Source organism: Oculina patagonica, chromosome 11 (assembly GCF_052425735.1).
Source record: "Oculina patagonica isolate OP01 chromosome 11, crgOcupat, whole genome shotgun sequence".
Taxonomy (NCBI): domain Eukaryota; kingdom Metazoa; phylum Cnidaria; class Anthozoa; order Scleractinia; family Oculinidae; genus Oculina; species Oculina patagonica.
This window is the reverse complement of record NC_135768.1, coordinates 19,502,887-19,518,630: the sequence shown is the minus strand read 5'-3', so window position 1 is coordinate 19,518,630 and position 15,744 is coordinate 19,502,887. Positions and strand designations below refer to the sequence as shown.

At 37.4% G+C, this 15,744-nt stretch overlaps 1 protein-coding gene across 3 annotated transcripts; it reads right to left on the bottom strand.

Moving 5' to 3' along the window:
* Positions 1–426: 426 nt before the first annotated feature.
* Positions 427–12,733, bottom strand: LOC144629795 (chymotrypsinogen A-like). Of its 3 annotated transcripts, none has more exons than XM_078488006.1 (6): positions 12,627–12,733; positions 7,016–7,222; positions 4,733–4,966; positions 3,126–3,289; positions 2,420–2,616; positions 427–569 (listed from the first exon to the last, which is right to left on the bottom strand). In XM_078488006.1, the coding sequence occupies exons 1-5, from the start codon at positions 12,685–12,687 to the stop codon at positions 2,461–2,463; spliced, it is 822 nt and encodes a 273-aa protein (XP_078344132.1). In that variant the 5' UTR covers positions 12,688–12,733; the 3' UTR covers positions 427–569; positions 2,420–2,460. The 3 variants fall into 3 exon arrangements, with proteins under 3 accessions (XP_078344132.1, XP_078344129.1, XP_078344131.1); XM_078488003.1 differs by lacking the exon at positions 12,627–12,733 and adding an exon at positions 8,122–8,234; XM_078488005.1 differs by lacking the exon at positions 12,627–12,733 and adding an exon at positions 8,122–8,234 and having other exon boundaries at positions 427–577; positions 2,436–2,616.
* Between the last annotated feature and the right edge of the window lie 3,011 nt (positions 12,734–15,744).

Below are 15,744 nucleotides of genomic sequence, written 5' to 3'. Positions count from 1 at the left end.
CTGCTATCGAAAGTTGCGATTAATGAGATTTCAGTGGCTCAAAAACCGGCAGAGGCGAAAGAGTCAGGTTTTACATTAACCATTTGCGCTGTTATGGTAACAGAAATTCTGTAAAAAAAATGTCTAAACAGCTCGCAAAGGTGTTTAACAAATGAATTTAGACGTGAAAACTCACAAATGATCAACGTACCCATTCACATTAGAGAAGAGTCAAAGTATTTTTTCGAGGATTGGGGTAAAGAGGGGGAGGGGGGGGGGTGAGGGATGGATTTAGTAGTGTTTGATTCCCTTTTTCCTCGCCGCGACTTTTCTCTTCTAATATCGGCTGTAAAGGAGAACACCATTCCATCGTACCATTTTCCAATACAAGAGGTGGGAATGGACAAAATAAATCAAATAATCAAACTGAATAAGTTATTGCTATTCATCCCGCATTTTATTTCATTAATGCTTCAACAATTTATTTGTTTTATCCCGTAGATTATTTAGAGTTTCCCAGAAGTATGTTGCTCCGCTATTCCCCCATGCGTTGTCTTCTTAGTATCACCAACACCAAGCACTTCTGAAAACTGCCGACCTGTAAAAGAACATAAGTACTATTCAATGACCAGAGACAACTTTGGCATTTCAGTGTAAGAGGAGGGGGGTGAATAGGGGTACGGAAATCAGCCGATCCGTGCTTAGGGATTTCCACAAGTTGCTCGTAATTTCTCAAAAAGTTGCTCAAAAGTTGCTCCAAAAATCCAAAAAAGTTGCTTCTGATAATAAAAGTTGCTCGAAAGTTGCTCCAAAAAATTCAAAACGCTGTTTCTAATCAAGATAATTTCTCTAAATATATGCTAATTTCCCTTGAGGGTAAGATTTCTAAGCAGTTTTATGCAATTTTACAGCAAAAGGAATAACATATTAAGGGGAAAATTTGTTAAATAACCGTGATTTCTTAATTAAACTGAGAAAAATCGTGAAGATATCGATGACGTAATGTTTGCAGAGGGGTTTTTGTAAAGCCGAAAGTTGAAACGTCTTCAGATGTTTCTCGAAAATCTTCGGCAAACTTCGTAAATCTTCGGAAACGTTTATATGGCCCATAAACAATACTCAGATAATCTTCGGAGATCTTCAGTCTGGAAATTCGCTCAAAATGCAACAAGTTGCTCGAGAGGAAAAAAGTTGCTCGAAGGGGAAAAAGTTGCTCGAGATATGAAAAGTTGCCAAAAAGTTGCCGAGCAACTTGTGGAAAGCCCTATTCGTGCTATTATTTGGCAAAATCCATCAATCCGCCTCTATTTTCGTTTCAATCCGAATCCGCACTACTTGAAAACTATATGAGGTATAGTTTCACTTCAACGGACAGTAAATGTTGTTTTTTATGCCATTTTTTAAGAAGTTTTGTTTCATTGCTTGTTTCTGCGACAATTTCGCCATTATACCGACGAAGACCGACCAAAATTACCCGAACTTCGTAAAGTATCCATGATCCGAACTTCCTGACATGAAGAAGCCGGAATCCGCGCCAACATTCTCAGTTAATCCGCGATCTGCTGTATTTTCGGAATCCGCGAATGCGCTCAATGCAGGGCCGTACATAGCGACATAGCGGGGGGAGAGGGCAGTTGCCCCCGCCAGGAAAACTACAAAAACGTTTGCTCCCGCAGACAAAAAATCCTAGGTACGGCCCTGCACTGTATTGCGAGAGTCCACAATCCGTGCGTCCTTTAAGGCCAACTGCGTCGATCTTCGAACTTATTCATCCCCTCATGTGAGTTTGTAAGCCTAACATCTAGGACCTAATAATTATTTACACCACCCACTGGTGTTACAAGTCTAACAAGGATGGCGATGAAATCTAACATCTCAATACATTTTCTTTTTTTAAAAAAGTTGGAAATCATATATTCAGCCAGTCATCCAATAATAATAACATTTATTTAACCTCGGTTTGATGGGGCTGATTTGGCCCCTAGCAAAAGTATGCTAATGTGCCGAGAAAAAAAATGGCAATAAAAAGAAAACACAAAACGGACCAAATCCAAACGGACCTCTCAGGAAATAGATGTTCAATTCAACCGCACCCAACCTAGAAGTTTTTGTTGTCTTGTCAATGAATTTCATAAGAGTTATTAGACAGTCCGTGGGAGGCGCTCAGGCGCAGTGGCCTCATGGTGCGCTGGACTCCGGATCGAGCGGTCCGGGTTTGAGCTCTGGCCGGGGCACTGCGTTGTGTTCTTAGGCAAGACACTTTACACTTATAGTGTCCTCTTCAGGTGAATAAATTGTTACCGGCGAATTTATTGCTGGGGGTAACACTGCGATGAACTAGCATCCCATCCAGGGGGGAGTAGAAATACTCCTAGCCGCTTCATGCTACTGAAACCGGATGATAGCCCGGCGTAATGGGCCACTAGGCTTGTAAGCATACTTTCCTTTTACTATACCTTTGATTTCTGATTCTTTTACCAATCAGGACAACCTTTTCTTTATCCATTTCACGTAATTAGAAACCCGAGCAAACACGGAGAAATAATCCGTCTGGCACTTGTAGTGACCCCAGCTGACTGCACCTCTCAAAACCCACTTTCCGTTTTCTTCGCATACAAAAGGTCCTCCGCTGTCACCCTAAGAGAGTAAAATTTTAGTAAGTTTTATATAAGGTCAAATCCAGTACAAAAAACAATCGGTGGAAAGGATAAAATTAGGAATTTATATTTTAAAACAAGGCCGTAGGTAGAGCTGTAATCCCATGAACAGACGTTAAAACGAAAAAAATGAACGAACAGGGATACAAAAGAACGAACGAACGAATGCACGAACGCACAAACGAACGAACGAACGAACGAACGTTCCCTATAAATTAAAACGAAACAGCGTACGTTGCGTCTGTTTGAAATACTTAATTTAAATACCTTATATATATATATAAATAATGAAAGATTTCCCTACCCATTCATATACCTAAAATTGTGAAATCCCTATCCCTTTATATACCTGAAGCCTGAAAAAGCTACCCCTTTCGGGCGGAGACTCCCGTAAAGGCCATTCTAGGGAGTACCCCCCGGCCATTTTCACTTTTTCGACTTTGGATTTCGGAATATATTAGAAAATGTGCTTCATATTTTATTGTTCACCTGACAGCCCCCTTTGCCCTGACCACCAGCACACAGCATAGGTCCTTTGTAGACTTTGGCCAACACTTTGTTTGTTGCTTTGCATGTTTTGTGATCTGCTACTGGCAGTGCTGCTTGTTGCAGTACTTCCGATGCATTCCCTCCACCGATGGTGCGTCCCCATCCTAAGAAAATACCGTATTTATTCGATTAAGCGCCCTGGGCGCTTATTAAATTTTTGGACCTTGAGAGTGGGCGCTTATTCGAGGTGGGCGCTTATTCGAGGCTGGGCGCTAATTAAATTTTTACGATTTTCAGCAAATGTTAAGTTTAGATTTGTAACAAAACAATAAATAATAACAAAACGTGAAGATGTACCAAAGCAGAAATTTAATTGTTCATTGAAAGTTTCTGTACAATACTAAGAAAACTCGGTCATGGGGGAAGTCTTCTTAGTAGTACATAGTCAATTTCAATAATCAATACTCCTTTTATGGACTTCAGTTTTTTTCTTGGGTGGGGGTGGGCGCTTATTCGAGGCTGGGCGCTTATTAACTTTTCCTACCTTAAGGGTGGGCGCTTATTCGAGGTGGGCGCTTATTCGAGGTTGGGCGCTTAATCGAATAAATACGGTACATAAAAACACATAAAAAATCATGATGGAAACATAGTTAGTAGACTACTGATGGAAAGAAATAATAAAGACGAAAAGGACAAGAAGTTTTCTTGATTGGCAGTTTGCCATGAATTAAAATTGCAAAGAGAGCTATTGTCTGATACGTTTTAAAAAATGTTGTATAGTCATAAGAAATAACGAAGTCGTCAAGAAAATGACGAAGACATAAGGCCAACGAGATTTCTTGATTGGCAGTTTGCCATGAATTAAGATTGCAAAGAGAGCTATATATGCCTGATTTTATTCATAATAATCAAAGAAGTCGAATGGCTTTTCACCTTCAGCACAAACCTTCTTTCTTTTAGAAAGAAGAAAACTATTTTCACTCCCTGATTTTCATACACCTGGGTGTATGAATAGGTACAACACTTTTGTTTTTCGTGTTCTTTTAGAATACTATTTTCACCGAAAAACAAGAAATTAATTTTTTTATCTAATTAAACCAATTTGCCTGAGGGCCTTGTGTATCCAGAAGTATTCACAATATAGTTAGTAAACTTGCATGGTGTATAAAGCACTCAGAAATATTCATTTTAGTGATAATCATGTGCCATATGACTCGAAAAATAAGATCATGCTTTTCAAAGAATCTGTCTCACAAGGTAACTTGAAAAATGGAAAAAGCAATTGCAAGAAAGCAAGTACTGCAAGGAACTGGTCATTATTTAGAGTGGCGAGGGACGTTGCAAATGGAGGGAGGCTATGTTCACACCTCCCTTTTCATGAAGCACATTTTTTGCTGAATCTAACCCCTCTTACCCACTCACTCCCTTAATCCTCCCGTATATGAGGGGGTGCATGAATTTATAATGCCCACGCCCACCAATTTTTCCCTGTATAAAAATCATTGACCCTCCCTCTATTTGCACCAACCCTCCCCACCCTCTAAATAATGACCGATCCCTAAACTTCTCGGTCTAAAATTTTCATAAAAAACAAAAATCTACTTTACCAGTGATGAAACAGTTTTTCCCTGCAGATATCTTATCGTTCCGTCCTTTTGGAAGACAGACCGTGTTGACTTTGTCACTTGGTGTTATTGGCCTCTCGAGCTTCAGCAATGCCACGTCGTGTCTCAAATCCGTGCTTTCGGGAGGATTGTATTTGAACTTACTGTGATAGATCACTTTTACCACATTGATTGTTTCTTGAACCGACGTGGGAGAGCCTGTACGGTGGTGAGCACCTAAAAACAAAGAAGAGGCAATTGCCATAAATTGTGGTATACAGCTAACTAATTCACGAAAGGTTGTCGGGGAAAAAAAGGTGCACACGACAAGACCGAAAGTTGGTCTGGGTATTCACTGGAATTTTGCATATTGGCCCAGAGGAAATGTACAAGTTTGTATTTTTGCACGTGAAGATTTTGCTTTTTCTCTCAGAAGGTTTTTTTCTGAAGCTTTACTTTTACTGTCGCATGTCTTTGAGTTTTGAAAAATTATTGAGCTAAAATTCAGCGTGACTAAAAGTGCCTTGTTTCAACATGTCTGAGGAGGAAAAAAACGTGCAAATTCGCGTTTGTCATGCCGCCATCTTATTAGTATTCAGCACACGCAGTAGCTTTCTACTTCTACCCATACTACCTTTCGGTCTTGTATCGTGCACTTTTGTGCTTTTTTCCGACAACTTTTTTCGAAATAGCTGTATACACAAAAACCCATCTCGCAAAAATTTCTTCTTGACAATACGACCGATTCCGTCAACCATTTTTGGAGATTTCTGAGCCAATTTTAACGAATATGAGTAATGTAAGCTGATTTTTGCACGCTCCTCCAAACATTGACTTAGATGGCAGTTGTAGCCAAACTTAGGGCCGAATCGCACTAGCGGACAAGTTTTAAATGTCATAACATTTTTTACAAAAACAAAATTGTCGCGACAAGTCAGAGACATTTTGAAGAAAACAAAAGGTGTAATTATTAGTACAATAGCTCTGCACGTGCTTCTCCCATCCCTGTACATTTCTCAGCACGGCCATCTTGGGCAAACATCAAATATGCAGAACAACCCGGTAAAAAAATCTAAAACAATTCGCATTTAAAGTACGCGTGTTCTCATGCAGTAGAATAATGAGTCGTCTCAAGATAACTTTTTCTTTTCTCATTCTTACATTTGGCCGAAGCACTTCACTTATAAATATGCTTTGCCTCTCGCGAAAAGATTTTGCGGCTGGATTATGATAGTGAGAGCCACATCACGGTGTATACTATCCCAACAGCTTTTGAGTGCGTGTTGTTTTTCGGTGCAATTTGGGCCAAACACAATAGCCAATCAACAACGTATTGTTATCTGGTATTACGAGGGGCATGGGAATGCGACTTGTCATGAATTGTCCTGCCTTGAGGCAGGACTTCGGCCCCTTTGATGATTTGTCTGTTTTGACAAAATTTGCCCTTGTTCAACAAGTCGTTCGCACTTGTTTTTGCAATTGTTTGACAATATCTATCGCGCGTGCAACGCGGACCAATCATAAGACAACTGCTTCTTTGTTTTCCTGAAATGTTGGACAAGTTCTAGGTCTCAAAAAACGCACTCGCACTTGTTTTCTGTAACAAGTGACACGTTAATGATGAAATCTACCAATTGTTACAAAATTTGTCCGCTAGTGCGATTCGGCCCTTAGTGAAAAAAGACGTTTTAAAAATACATATTAATCTTATGCTACAAAAATTCTCAATAACAGCGTTTTACCATGGGAATGAAAAACAAGTGATATTATTGTGATGCCATGCATCAGGAACTTCAGATCTTAACTTGAACAAGTCAGGCTGACTTTTTCAAGTTCTGTCCTTGTGGCCTGGAAAAACAGCTTAAAACTTACAACGGCTCCCCTCTTCCTTCAACAACAATTTACTTTATATATTCATCTTGATGTTCTAAGCGCATTTCGTGTACGAGCGAGAGCACTTCGCCAATTTTAGTACTTTTTACTGAAAAGCAGAAACATCCCCATGACAGGGTCCATTTAATTGAATGGAAAGTATTCATTAACAATTTACACGTTACGCAATTGGGAATGCTTACGCGATGTAAGGCCAGATTGCACCATCATTTCGACGCTAGCGGGACTTCGAACGCGATGTTCGACGAGTTAGCTTTCACCGAAAGGTTTCTGATGAGTCTCTTGGCGGAGACGAAACATGCGTGTCAGACCAGCCACGAAAGGAAAGAAAAGTGAACTGAATTGAAGTGAATGGAAGAGCAGCTGTATAAATAGAAGGAAAGTCATACTCACCAACAGTGACTTTAAATGAAGCAGGAGTGGGGTCAAAGTTCACACAATGAGCCGCTGTCAAAACCCAGTCTTTCTCGATCAGTGATCCGCCACAGATGTGACCGTAGTTTTTATAGCGGAGGGAAATCTGCCAAGGCCACGAGTGGGGTGTGGCATCTTCACCGTTTACTACGCGCGATGGCTGCGAGACACGCTTCCCACATTCGGCTGTTCCAATTAAAAAAAATAAAATAAAAAGCATCAAAAAGCGTTTCCAAACAGCCAATAAAAAAAAAAAATCGAATTTAGCCCTTCGTTTTCTCGTGCCAAGGCCTAGCCTGCTAAGAGAAACGAAAGGGCTATGGGGACGAGAATGATAGTAGTCATTGCTTTTTAGGTCATTTATCTCATTTTACTCTGTACTTTTCTTATATCCCATTAACACTAAAGCTAGATCACGTTTTAAAGCTGTTTAGTTAAACATAGTTTAAACTTGTTTTCTACGGTGAAGTTGTTAACTGCTGTTTGTGGGCTTTAAATTTTGCACAGTGAAAACACGAATTTAAGCCTTCTTGAACTCTATGTAATATTTCAGTGTTTCAGTTTTCTATAAATGACTTTCCTTTTCTCAAACCTGGTTTCGTGACTAAACATGTCGAACTAAGGATTGGAAGCAACGATAGCTTTAAGAAATTATCACAAATCTGCCATAAAACAAGATCTTGTATTATTTAAACAGCTTATCATACATTTATAAGTAAGCCATAATTTTTAACTTAGCGGCACAATTGTTTTTAATGGTGCCCGTATTTTAATACAGGTTACTGAAGTATATTGACAAATTAATTTTCCTCTTTTCTCCCGAACTCCTTCGACGTTGTTTCTTTATTAATTGTCTGAGAAGTCTCACACTTTTATGTAACGTTTTAGTGTTTTCTTTTGTAATTTTGTTCGGCTGGACTACACGAGGGAAAATGGCCAGTGAACAACATCTTTCAAGTATCTTTGCCAAACGCAAACGCTGAAGAAAACTAGAATGTGTTTTGTACAATTATTTAGCTTTAAAACTTTTAGAAGTCTTCCCTTGAGTACCAATATATTACAAAAAAAATCCCTAAACGCCTTACCTTCTGTGAGCGAAGGAAATGGTACAAGTAAAACTGCCAATAAACCAAAAATTGGCCGCATCTTGCTTAGTGAACTGTGCAATCAAACTGCGCGCACATAAATGTGGTATTCGTCCTTAATAGTTTTGGGCTGTTTAATTTTACTTTACATCGGCACACAAACTTGTCAGAGAACTGCAAACATTAATTTAAGTTGTCATTTGGCTCAATTGACTCGATTTGTAAATATCGTCTAGCTCATTTTGAAACACAATGCTATTTATTGATCGATCCATTTAGCTTTGTGTGCTGTGACCCAAGCATTTCATATTAATTGAAGGCGACGGTCATCTAAAACATGTACATTAATGGGCTTGTGAAAATGAAGGCAAAATGACGCCTGCAGTAAAAACCCGCGTGTAAGAACCTAACATTTAAGAACCTGTTAGGCTAAAATTTCCAAATTAGACCCTCTTTTTATAAGGACATATTTAGCCTAAAATATGGAAACAGGTTCTTATTTTCAAAAATTGATTAAAAATGTTAACTTTCAGGAAAATATGTTAAACAAGGAATTACTGTACATGTATATAATGTTATGTTCTGAATGATTAGTGCTTCATTTTTACGTTAACACTTATGTGGTATGCAAATTGTATACAAGAACTAGGCAGAATATGACTATTAGCAACAGTTCTATTAGCAACAATGTAATTTTTTCTTTAGAAAATCAGAACCTATTAAAATAAGTGCATGGCCACTATAAACAACATTTACATTTTTACATTAAGAACCTAAATAGCCCGTATTGTTAACAACCATTTATGTAAGAACCTGTTTAGGCTAACCTGGAAAAAGGAAGGTTCTTACTCGCGGGTTTCTACTGTATTGTTGGATGTAATGTGAAAGCGTTAAGCTCCCTTTTTGACGTGAGTGTATGAAAGAACTTCATATTTGAACTATGGATAGATGTAAAGTAAGAAAGCAAATAATGAAAAATAAACAATAGTAGATGTAAAGTAAATTTTCTTTACTTCACATCTATCTGTAGTTCAAATATGAATTCTTTCGTATACCTCACGTCATTCTATTCTTTCACGGGGAAGTAAAAATGGCGTCTAAGCTCAGTGGGCAAGCATCGCACCGGTATCGCGGAGGCGCTGGGTTCAAATCACGTTGATGCCCTGAATTTTTTAAGGCCTCCTTCTTTGCAATTTCTTTAATTGCAATTTAACTGCGAGGATCATTTCTTTACTTTAGGTACCTTTTTATGTGACAAAAGTCATCTAGTTTGTAAACATTCTAACATCTTAAAGCTTTTAGTAAATCTGGAGCCGGGCACTTTTCCGCTTTTAAAAATATCAGACAAGCAAGGCAATTTACTGTGCTTTTCTACAGTTTTTCTTTTAAAACACTCAGCTGATGGATCAGCATTGCAAAGAAGTCGAAATCAAACTTCTTCCATGGGAAGTAAAACTGCACGATTTCTCTAAAACAAACGAACGTTGAAATCATTTAAGGGACTGTGTCACGGATTTTAGCCAAACTTAGTCATCGGAAATGAACATCAAATTCGGTGAAATATAAAAGTAACCCTCTTAAAACAGTGAAGGAACATTTCAATAACACAGCAAATATAGAAGAAGAAACAGATGGCCAGAAGTGACGAAGATTGAAACGGATTGCAAAACGGGTTTTTGAAATATTGTTGGGCTGAACAGTTTTCAAAGTTAGTCTCGTTTTCTTGTAACTTTAAATTATAACGCCTGGGAGACACATTTGGTTGCAATGAAGCTAAACTATAGTTTTGTCATTTGGATTTATAGGAGTAATTTCTTTGCAAACATAAAGTTTCATAGCAAACATTTGGCAAAACTTAAAAAAATAAACTTAACTGAGTCGTGGCACGTCCCTTTAATTGTTATCTGTTTTTTGCAGCTGTGCAACATGTTGAGTATTTTCATCCCATTTGTTAAGTAACTACTATTAGCACTATTTGTTTATCACGCTTCAGTCATTAACAAATCTTCTTCGCAAAAAGCCAGCTTTGTTAGCTTTTTTATACATCGGGTAATAGCTAACACGCAACGATTTTACCAGAAACTAATTAACTATGATTTTACCATCTCAGAATTTCAATTTCCAGCTTATACTTTTAAAACGTTAGAATAAAGTGGTTCTTTTATTATGCGAGAATAATAAAGGGACTGTGACACGGATTTTAGCCAAATTTAGGCATGGTAAAATGACCATCAAGTTCAGTAAAATAACACCTTAAAACAGTGAAGGCTTATTTCAATAACACAGCAAATACAAAAGAAGGTACGGATGGCCAAAAGTGACGAAGATTGAAACGGGATTGCGATATGAGTTTTTGAAATATTGTCACTGGGCTGAACAATTTTCAAAGTTAATCTCGTTTGCTTGTAACTTTAGATTTTAACGCCCGAAAGACAAATTTGGTTTCAATGAAGCTATGGTTTTGTCGTTTCATCCATAGAAGTAATTCCTTTGCAAAAATTAGCCGATTCATAGCGAGTATTTGGCAAAACTAAATAAAATAAACTTCACTCAGCCGTGACACAATCCCTTTAAGTAAAAATGCTAGAATATGTATTTCGACTCCCTATTGCACACAACGCTTTTCAATGATAGAGCCATTCAGATTCGAAGGCTGTGGACCATGCATTTCATATCATTTTAAGGCGAAGGTCCCTGAAGAGATGAAAAGGTTCTACATGATACCAGAAGTACATGATCTAGAAGTCCACATCTAGCATTGGGGCGCGTGCTATCGGATTTGCGTGTGTGCTATTTTTAGAACATCGTTGCGCGGGAGACGCGCGAGACGCGCGAGAATACAAACATTTCACTCAGAAACCAAATTAAAACTGAAAACAAATTCAAAAAATACTCCGAAATAAAGGGGAATTATCGATCTTATTTTATGAGATCTGTGATGGAAAAACATCCGATGATAACCAGAGATGGAAAAAGTTGCTTTTCGTTTTAATACAGTGATAAACTCCTTGAATTTAATATTACACAGGCAAATTTAATATGCGCGCTCGAAGGGGGACCAAAAACCATAGAAAACGCAACCTTTGGTAGAATAAAATATTTATTTTTTGGTTAAAGAAAGTATGTTTCGCTTTGTTGAACGTCTTTACATCAACAAAATTATATTGTCTTGCTCCTGAGCAACAAAAACAACCACGACTTGAAGTTCGTTTGGAATACTCGTTTTCTGAATTTCGATAAATTGCTAACTGAAAATTGTTTGGGAATATTGGTCAATATTCTCGGAAAGTGAGCGATACAACAGTCTATTGAAAACACATTATTTTCATTGGCGTTTATTTTTAAATCCAACGTTTTGACAGTCGTATTACTCTTAAATTTTGATTTTAACCGTCTGATAGTGTTGAAATTTGAAGTTTGTAGGCAAGTGAAAAGGCAACCAGTTTACTGTTTTGAGAGGTTATTTTTATATTTCACCGATTTTGGTGGTCATTTCCCATGCCTACATTGGGCTAAAATCCGTGACACAGTCCCTTTAAGTTAACAAGGTTTAAACTTGTTTTCTACGGTGAGGTTGCTAACTGGTGTTTGTGGGCTTTAAATTTTGCACAATGAAAACACGAATTAAAGCCTTCTTAAGCCCTACGTAAAATTCAGTGTTTCAGTTTTCTATTAATGATTTTCCTTTTCTCAAACCTGGTTTAACTAAACATGTCGAACTAAGGATGCAACGATAGCTTTAACGAATTATCAAAAATCCACCATAAAACAAGGCCTTCTGCTATTTATTAAACAGATTTTCTTGCATTTAAGTGAGCCATAACTTTAAACTAAGTAGCAAAATTTTTAATGGTATCCATCAGTTTAATACAAGTTAAGTATATTGACATAATTTTCCTTTTTTTCTCCCGAGCCCCTTCGTCGTTTTTTCTTTATTTATTGTCTGAGAATTCTAACATTTCTATGTAACGTTTTCGTGTTTTCTTTTGTGATTTTGTTCGGCTAGACTACACGCGGGAAAATGGCCAGTGAACAACAACTTTTAGGCCACGAAAAGAAAAAAATGTTTCTCGTCCCGATTTCTAAGAGAGCGGGCGGGCACTTTTTTATTTTTTGTTATTTGTTATTTCCTCCATCGTCAAATTCTCCAGAAGCGAGCTTGCAAAATTGATCCTGACCTCTCCAGTACGGACCAAGCGTATCGAGGCTTTAAAATTTTGGCCTGATTTTGTATTAAAACGCAGACAAAAGCCTTGTCTTACGAAACGTTCTTTGAACTTAATTGAGGAGTAACGCCTGTTGGTTTTTGTTCGTTCTAACTTTCCCAATAACAAATATTAAAAAAAGAGAAGCAGCCCCCAAAAAATGAAGCAGGCGGGGACGAGAAATATTTTCTTTTACTCGGCCTTAAGTATCTTTGCCAGCCGCAAACGCAATTATTTAACTTTAAAACTTCCCTTGAGTACCAATATCTTACAAATAAAAAAAATCCTTAAACTTCTTACCTCCTGTGAGCGATGGGAGCGGTACAAGTAAAATTGCCAATAAACCAAAAATCGGCCACATCTTGCTTAGTGAAAGTGCAATCAAACTGCGCTCACATAAATGTAGTATTCGTGCTTAATAGTTTTGGACTATTTATTTTACTTTACATCGGCACACAAGCTTGTCAGAGAACTACAAACAGTAATTTAAGTTGTCATTTGGCTAAATTCACTCGATTTGTAAATATCCTAACAGCTCGTTTTGAAACACAATGCTATTTATTGATCAATCCATTTAGCTTTGTATGCTGTGGTCCATGTATTTCTTATCATTCGACGTCGATGGTCTCTGAAGAGATAAAAAGGTTTTACATACAAACCTTTCTACCACGTCCATCTAAAACATGTACATTATTGGGTTTGTGAAAGTGAAGGCGAAATGACACATTTGTTGGATCTATTGTGAAAGCGTTAAAGTACCTCTTTGACGTGAAGTATATGAAAGAACTCATATTTGAACTGCGGATAGACGTAGAGTAAGCAAGGGATGTAAAGTAAGCAAGGATTGATGTAAAGCAGAGTATCTTTACTTTACAACTATCTGCAGTTCAAATACGAACTCTTCCATATACTTCACGTCATTCTATTCTTTCACGAGGAAGTAAGAACTTACAATTGACCTTGCTCCCAAAGGCTTCCAAACTCAGTGGGCAAAGCATCGCACGGGTATCGCGGAGGCGTTGGGTTTAAATCCTGTTGATGCCCTGAATTTTTTTCAGGCTTCTTTCTTTGCAATTTCTTTAATTACAATGAACTGCGGGATCATTTCTTTACTTTAGGTACCTTTTTATGTGACAAAAGTCATCTGGTTTGTAAACATTCTAACATCTTGATATTTTTAGTAAATTTGGAGCCGGGCACTTTTCCGCTTTTAAAAATATCAGACAAGCAAGGCAATTTACTGTGCTTTTCTACAGTTTTTCTTTCAAAACACTTAGCTGATGCATCAGAGCATGGCGTAGAAGTCGAAATTAAAATTCTTCCCTGAAAAGTGGAAGTGAATTCTATAAAACATACATAAAGAAAACGAACGTTAAAATCACTAAAGGGACTGTGTCACGGATTTTAGCCAAATTTAGTCATCGGAAATGACCATCAAATTCGGTGAAATATAAAAATAAAGGAACATTTCAAAAACACAGCAAATATAGAAGAAGGAGCGGATGGCCAGAAGTGACGAAGATTGAAACGGATTGCAAAACGGGTTTTTGAAATATTGTTGGGCTGAACAGTTTTCAAAGTTAGTCTCGTTTTCTTGTAACTTTAAATTATAACGCCTGGGAGACACATTTGGTTGCAATGAAGCTAAACTATAGTTTTGTCATTTGGATTTATAGGAGTAATTTCTTTGCAAACATAAAGTTTCATAGCAAACATTTGGCAAAACTTAAAAAAATAAACTTAACTGAGTCGTGGCACGTCCCTTTAATTGTTATCTGTTTTTTGCAGCTGTGCAACATGTTGAGTATTTTCATCCCATTTGTTAAGTAACTACTATTAGCACTATTTGTTTATCACGCTTCAGTCATTAACAAATCTTCTTCGCAAAAAGCCAGCTTTGTTAGCTTTTTTATACATCGGGTAATAGCTAACACGCAACGATTTTACCAGAAACAAATTAACTATGATTTACCATCTCAGAATTTCAATTTCCAGCTTATACTTTTAAAACGTTAGAATAAAGTGGTTCTTTTATTATGCGAGAATAATAAAGGGACTGTGACACGGATTTTAGCCAAATTTAGGCATGGTAAAATGACCATCAAGTTCAGTAAAATAACACCTTAAAACAGTGAAGGCTTATTTCAATAACACAGCAAATACAAAAGAAGGTACGGATGGCCAAAAGTGACGAAGATTGAAACGGGATTGCGATATGAGTTTTTGAAATATTGTCACTGGGCTGAACAATTTTCAAAGTTAATCTCGTTTGCTTGTAACTTTAGATTTTAACGCCCGAAAGACAAATTTGGTTTCAATGAAGATATGGTTTTGTTGTTTCATCCATAGAAGTAATTCCTTTGCAAAAATTAGCCGATTCATAGCGAGTATTTGGCAAAACTAAATAAAATAAACTTCACTCAGCCGTGACACAATCCCTTTAAGTAAAAATGCTAGAATATGTATTTCGACTCCCTATTGCACACAACGCTTTTCAATGATAGAGCCATTCAGATTCGAAGGCTGTGGACCATGCATTTCATATCATTTTAAGGCGAAGGTCCCTGAAGAGATGAAAAGGTTCTACATGATACCAGAAGTACATGATCTAGAAGTCCACATCTAGCATTGGGGCGCGTGCTATCGGATTTGCGTGTGTGCTATTTTTAGAACATCGTTGCGCGGGAGACGCGCGAGACGCGCGAGAATACAAACATTTCACTCAGAAACCAAATTAAAACTGAAAACAAATTCAAAAAATACTCCGAAATAAAGGGGAATTATCGATCTTATTTTATGAGATCTGTGATGGAAAAACATCCGATGATAACCAGAGATGGAAAAAGTTGCTTTTCGTTTTAATACAGTGATAAACTCCTTGAATTTAATATTACACAGGCAAATTTAATATGCGCGCTCGAAGGGGGACCAAAAACCATAGAAAACGCAACCTTTGGTAGAATAAAATATTTATTTTTTGGTTAAAGAAAGTATGTTTCGCTTTGTTGAACGTCTTTACATCAACAAAATTATATTGTCTTGCTCCTGAGCAACAAAAACAACCACGACTTGAAGTTCGTTTGGAATACTCGTTTTCTGAATTTCGATAAATTGCTAACTGAAAATTGTTTGGGAATATTGGTCAATATTCTCGGAAAGTGAGCGATACAACAGGCTATTGAAAACACATTATTTTCATTGGCGTTTATTTTTAAATCCAACGTTTTGACAGTCGTATTACTCTTAAATTTTGATTTTAACCGTCTGATAGTGTTGAAATTTGAAGTTTGTAGGCAAGTGAAAAGGCAACCAGTTTACTGTTTTAAGAGGTTATTTTTATATTTCACCGATTTTGGTGGTCATTTCCCATGCCTACATTGGGCTAAAATCCGTGACACAGTCCCTTTAAGTTAACAAG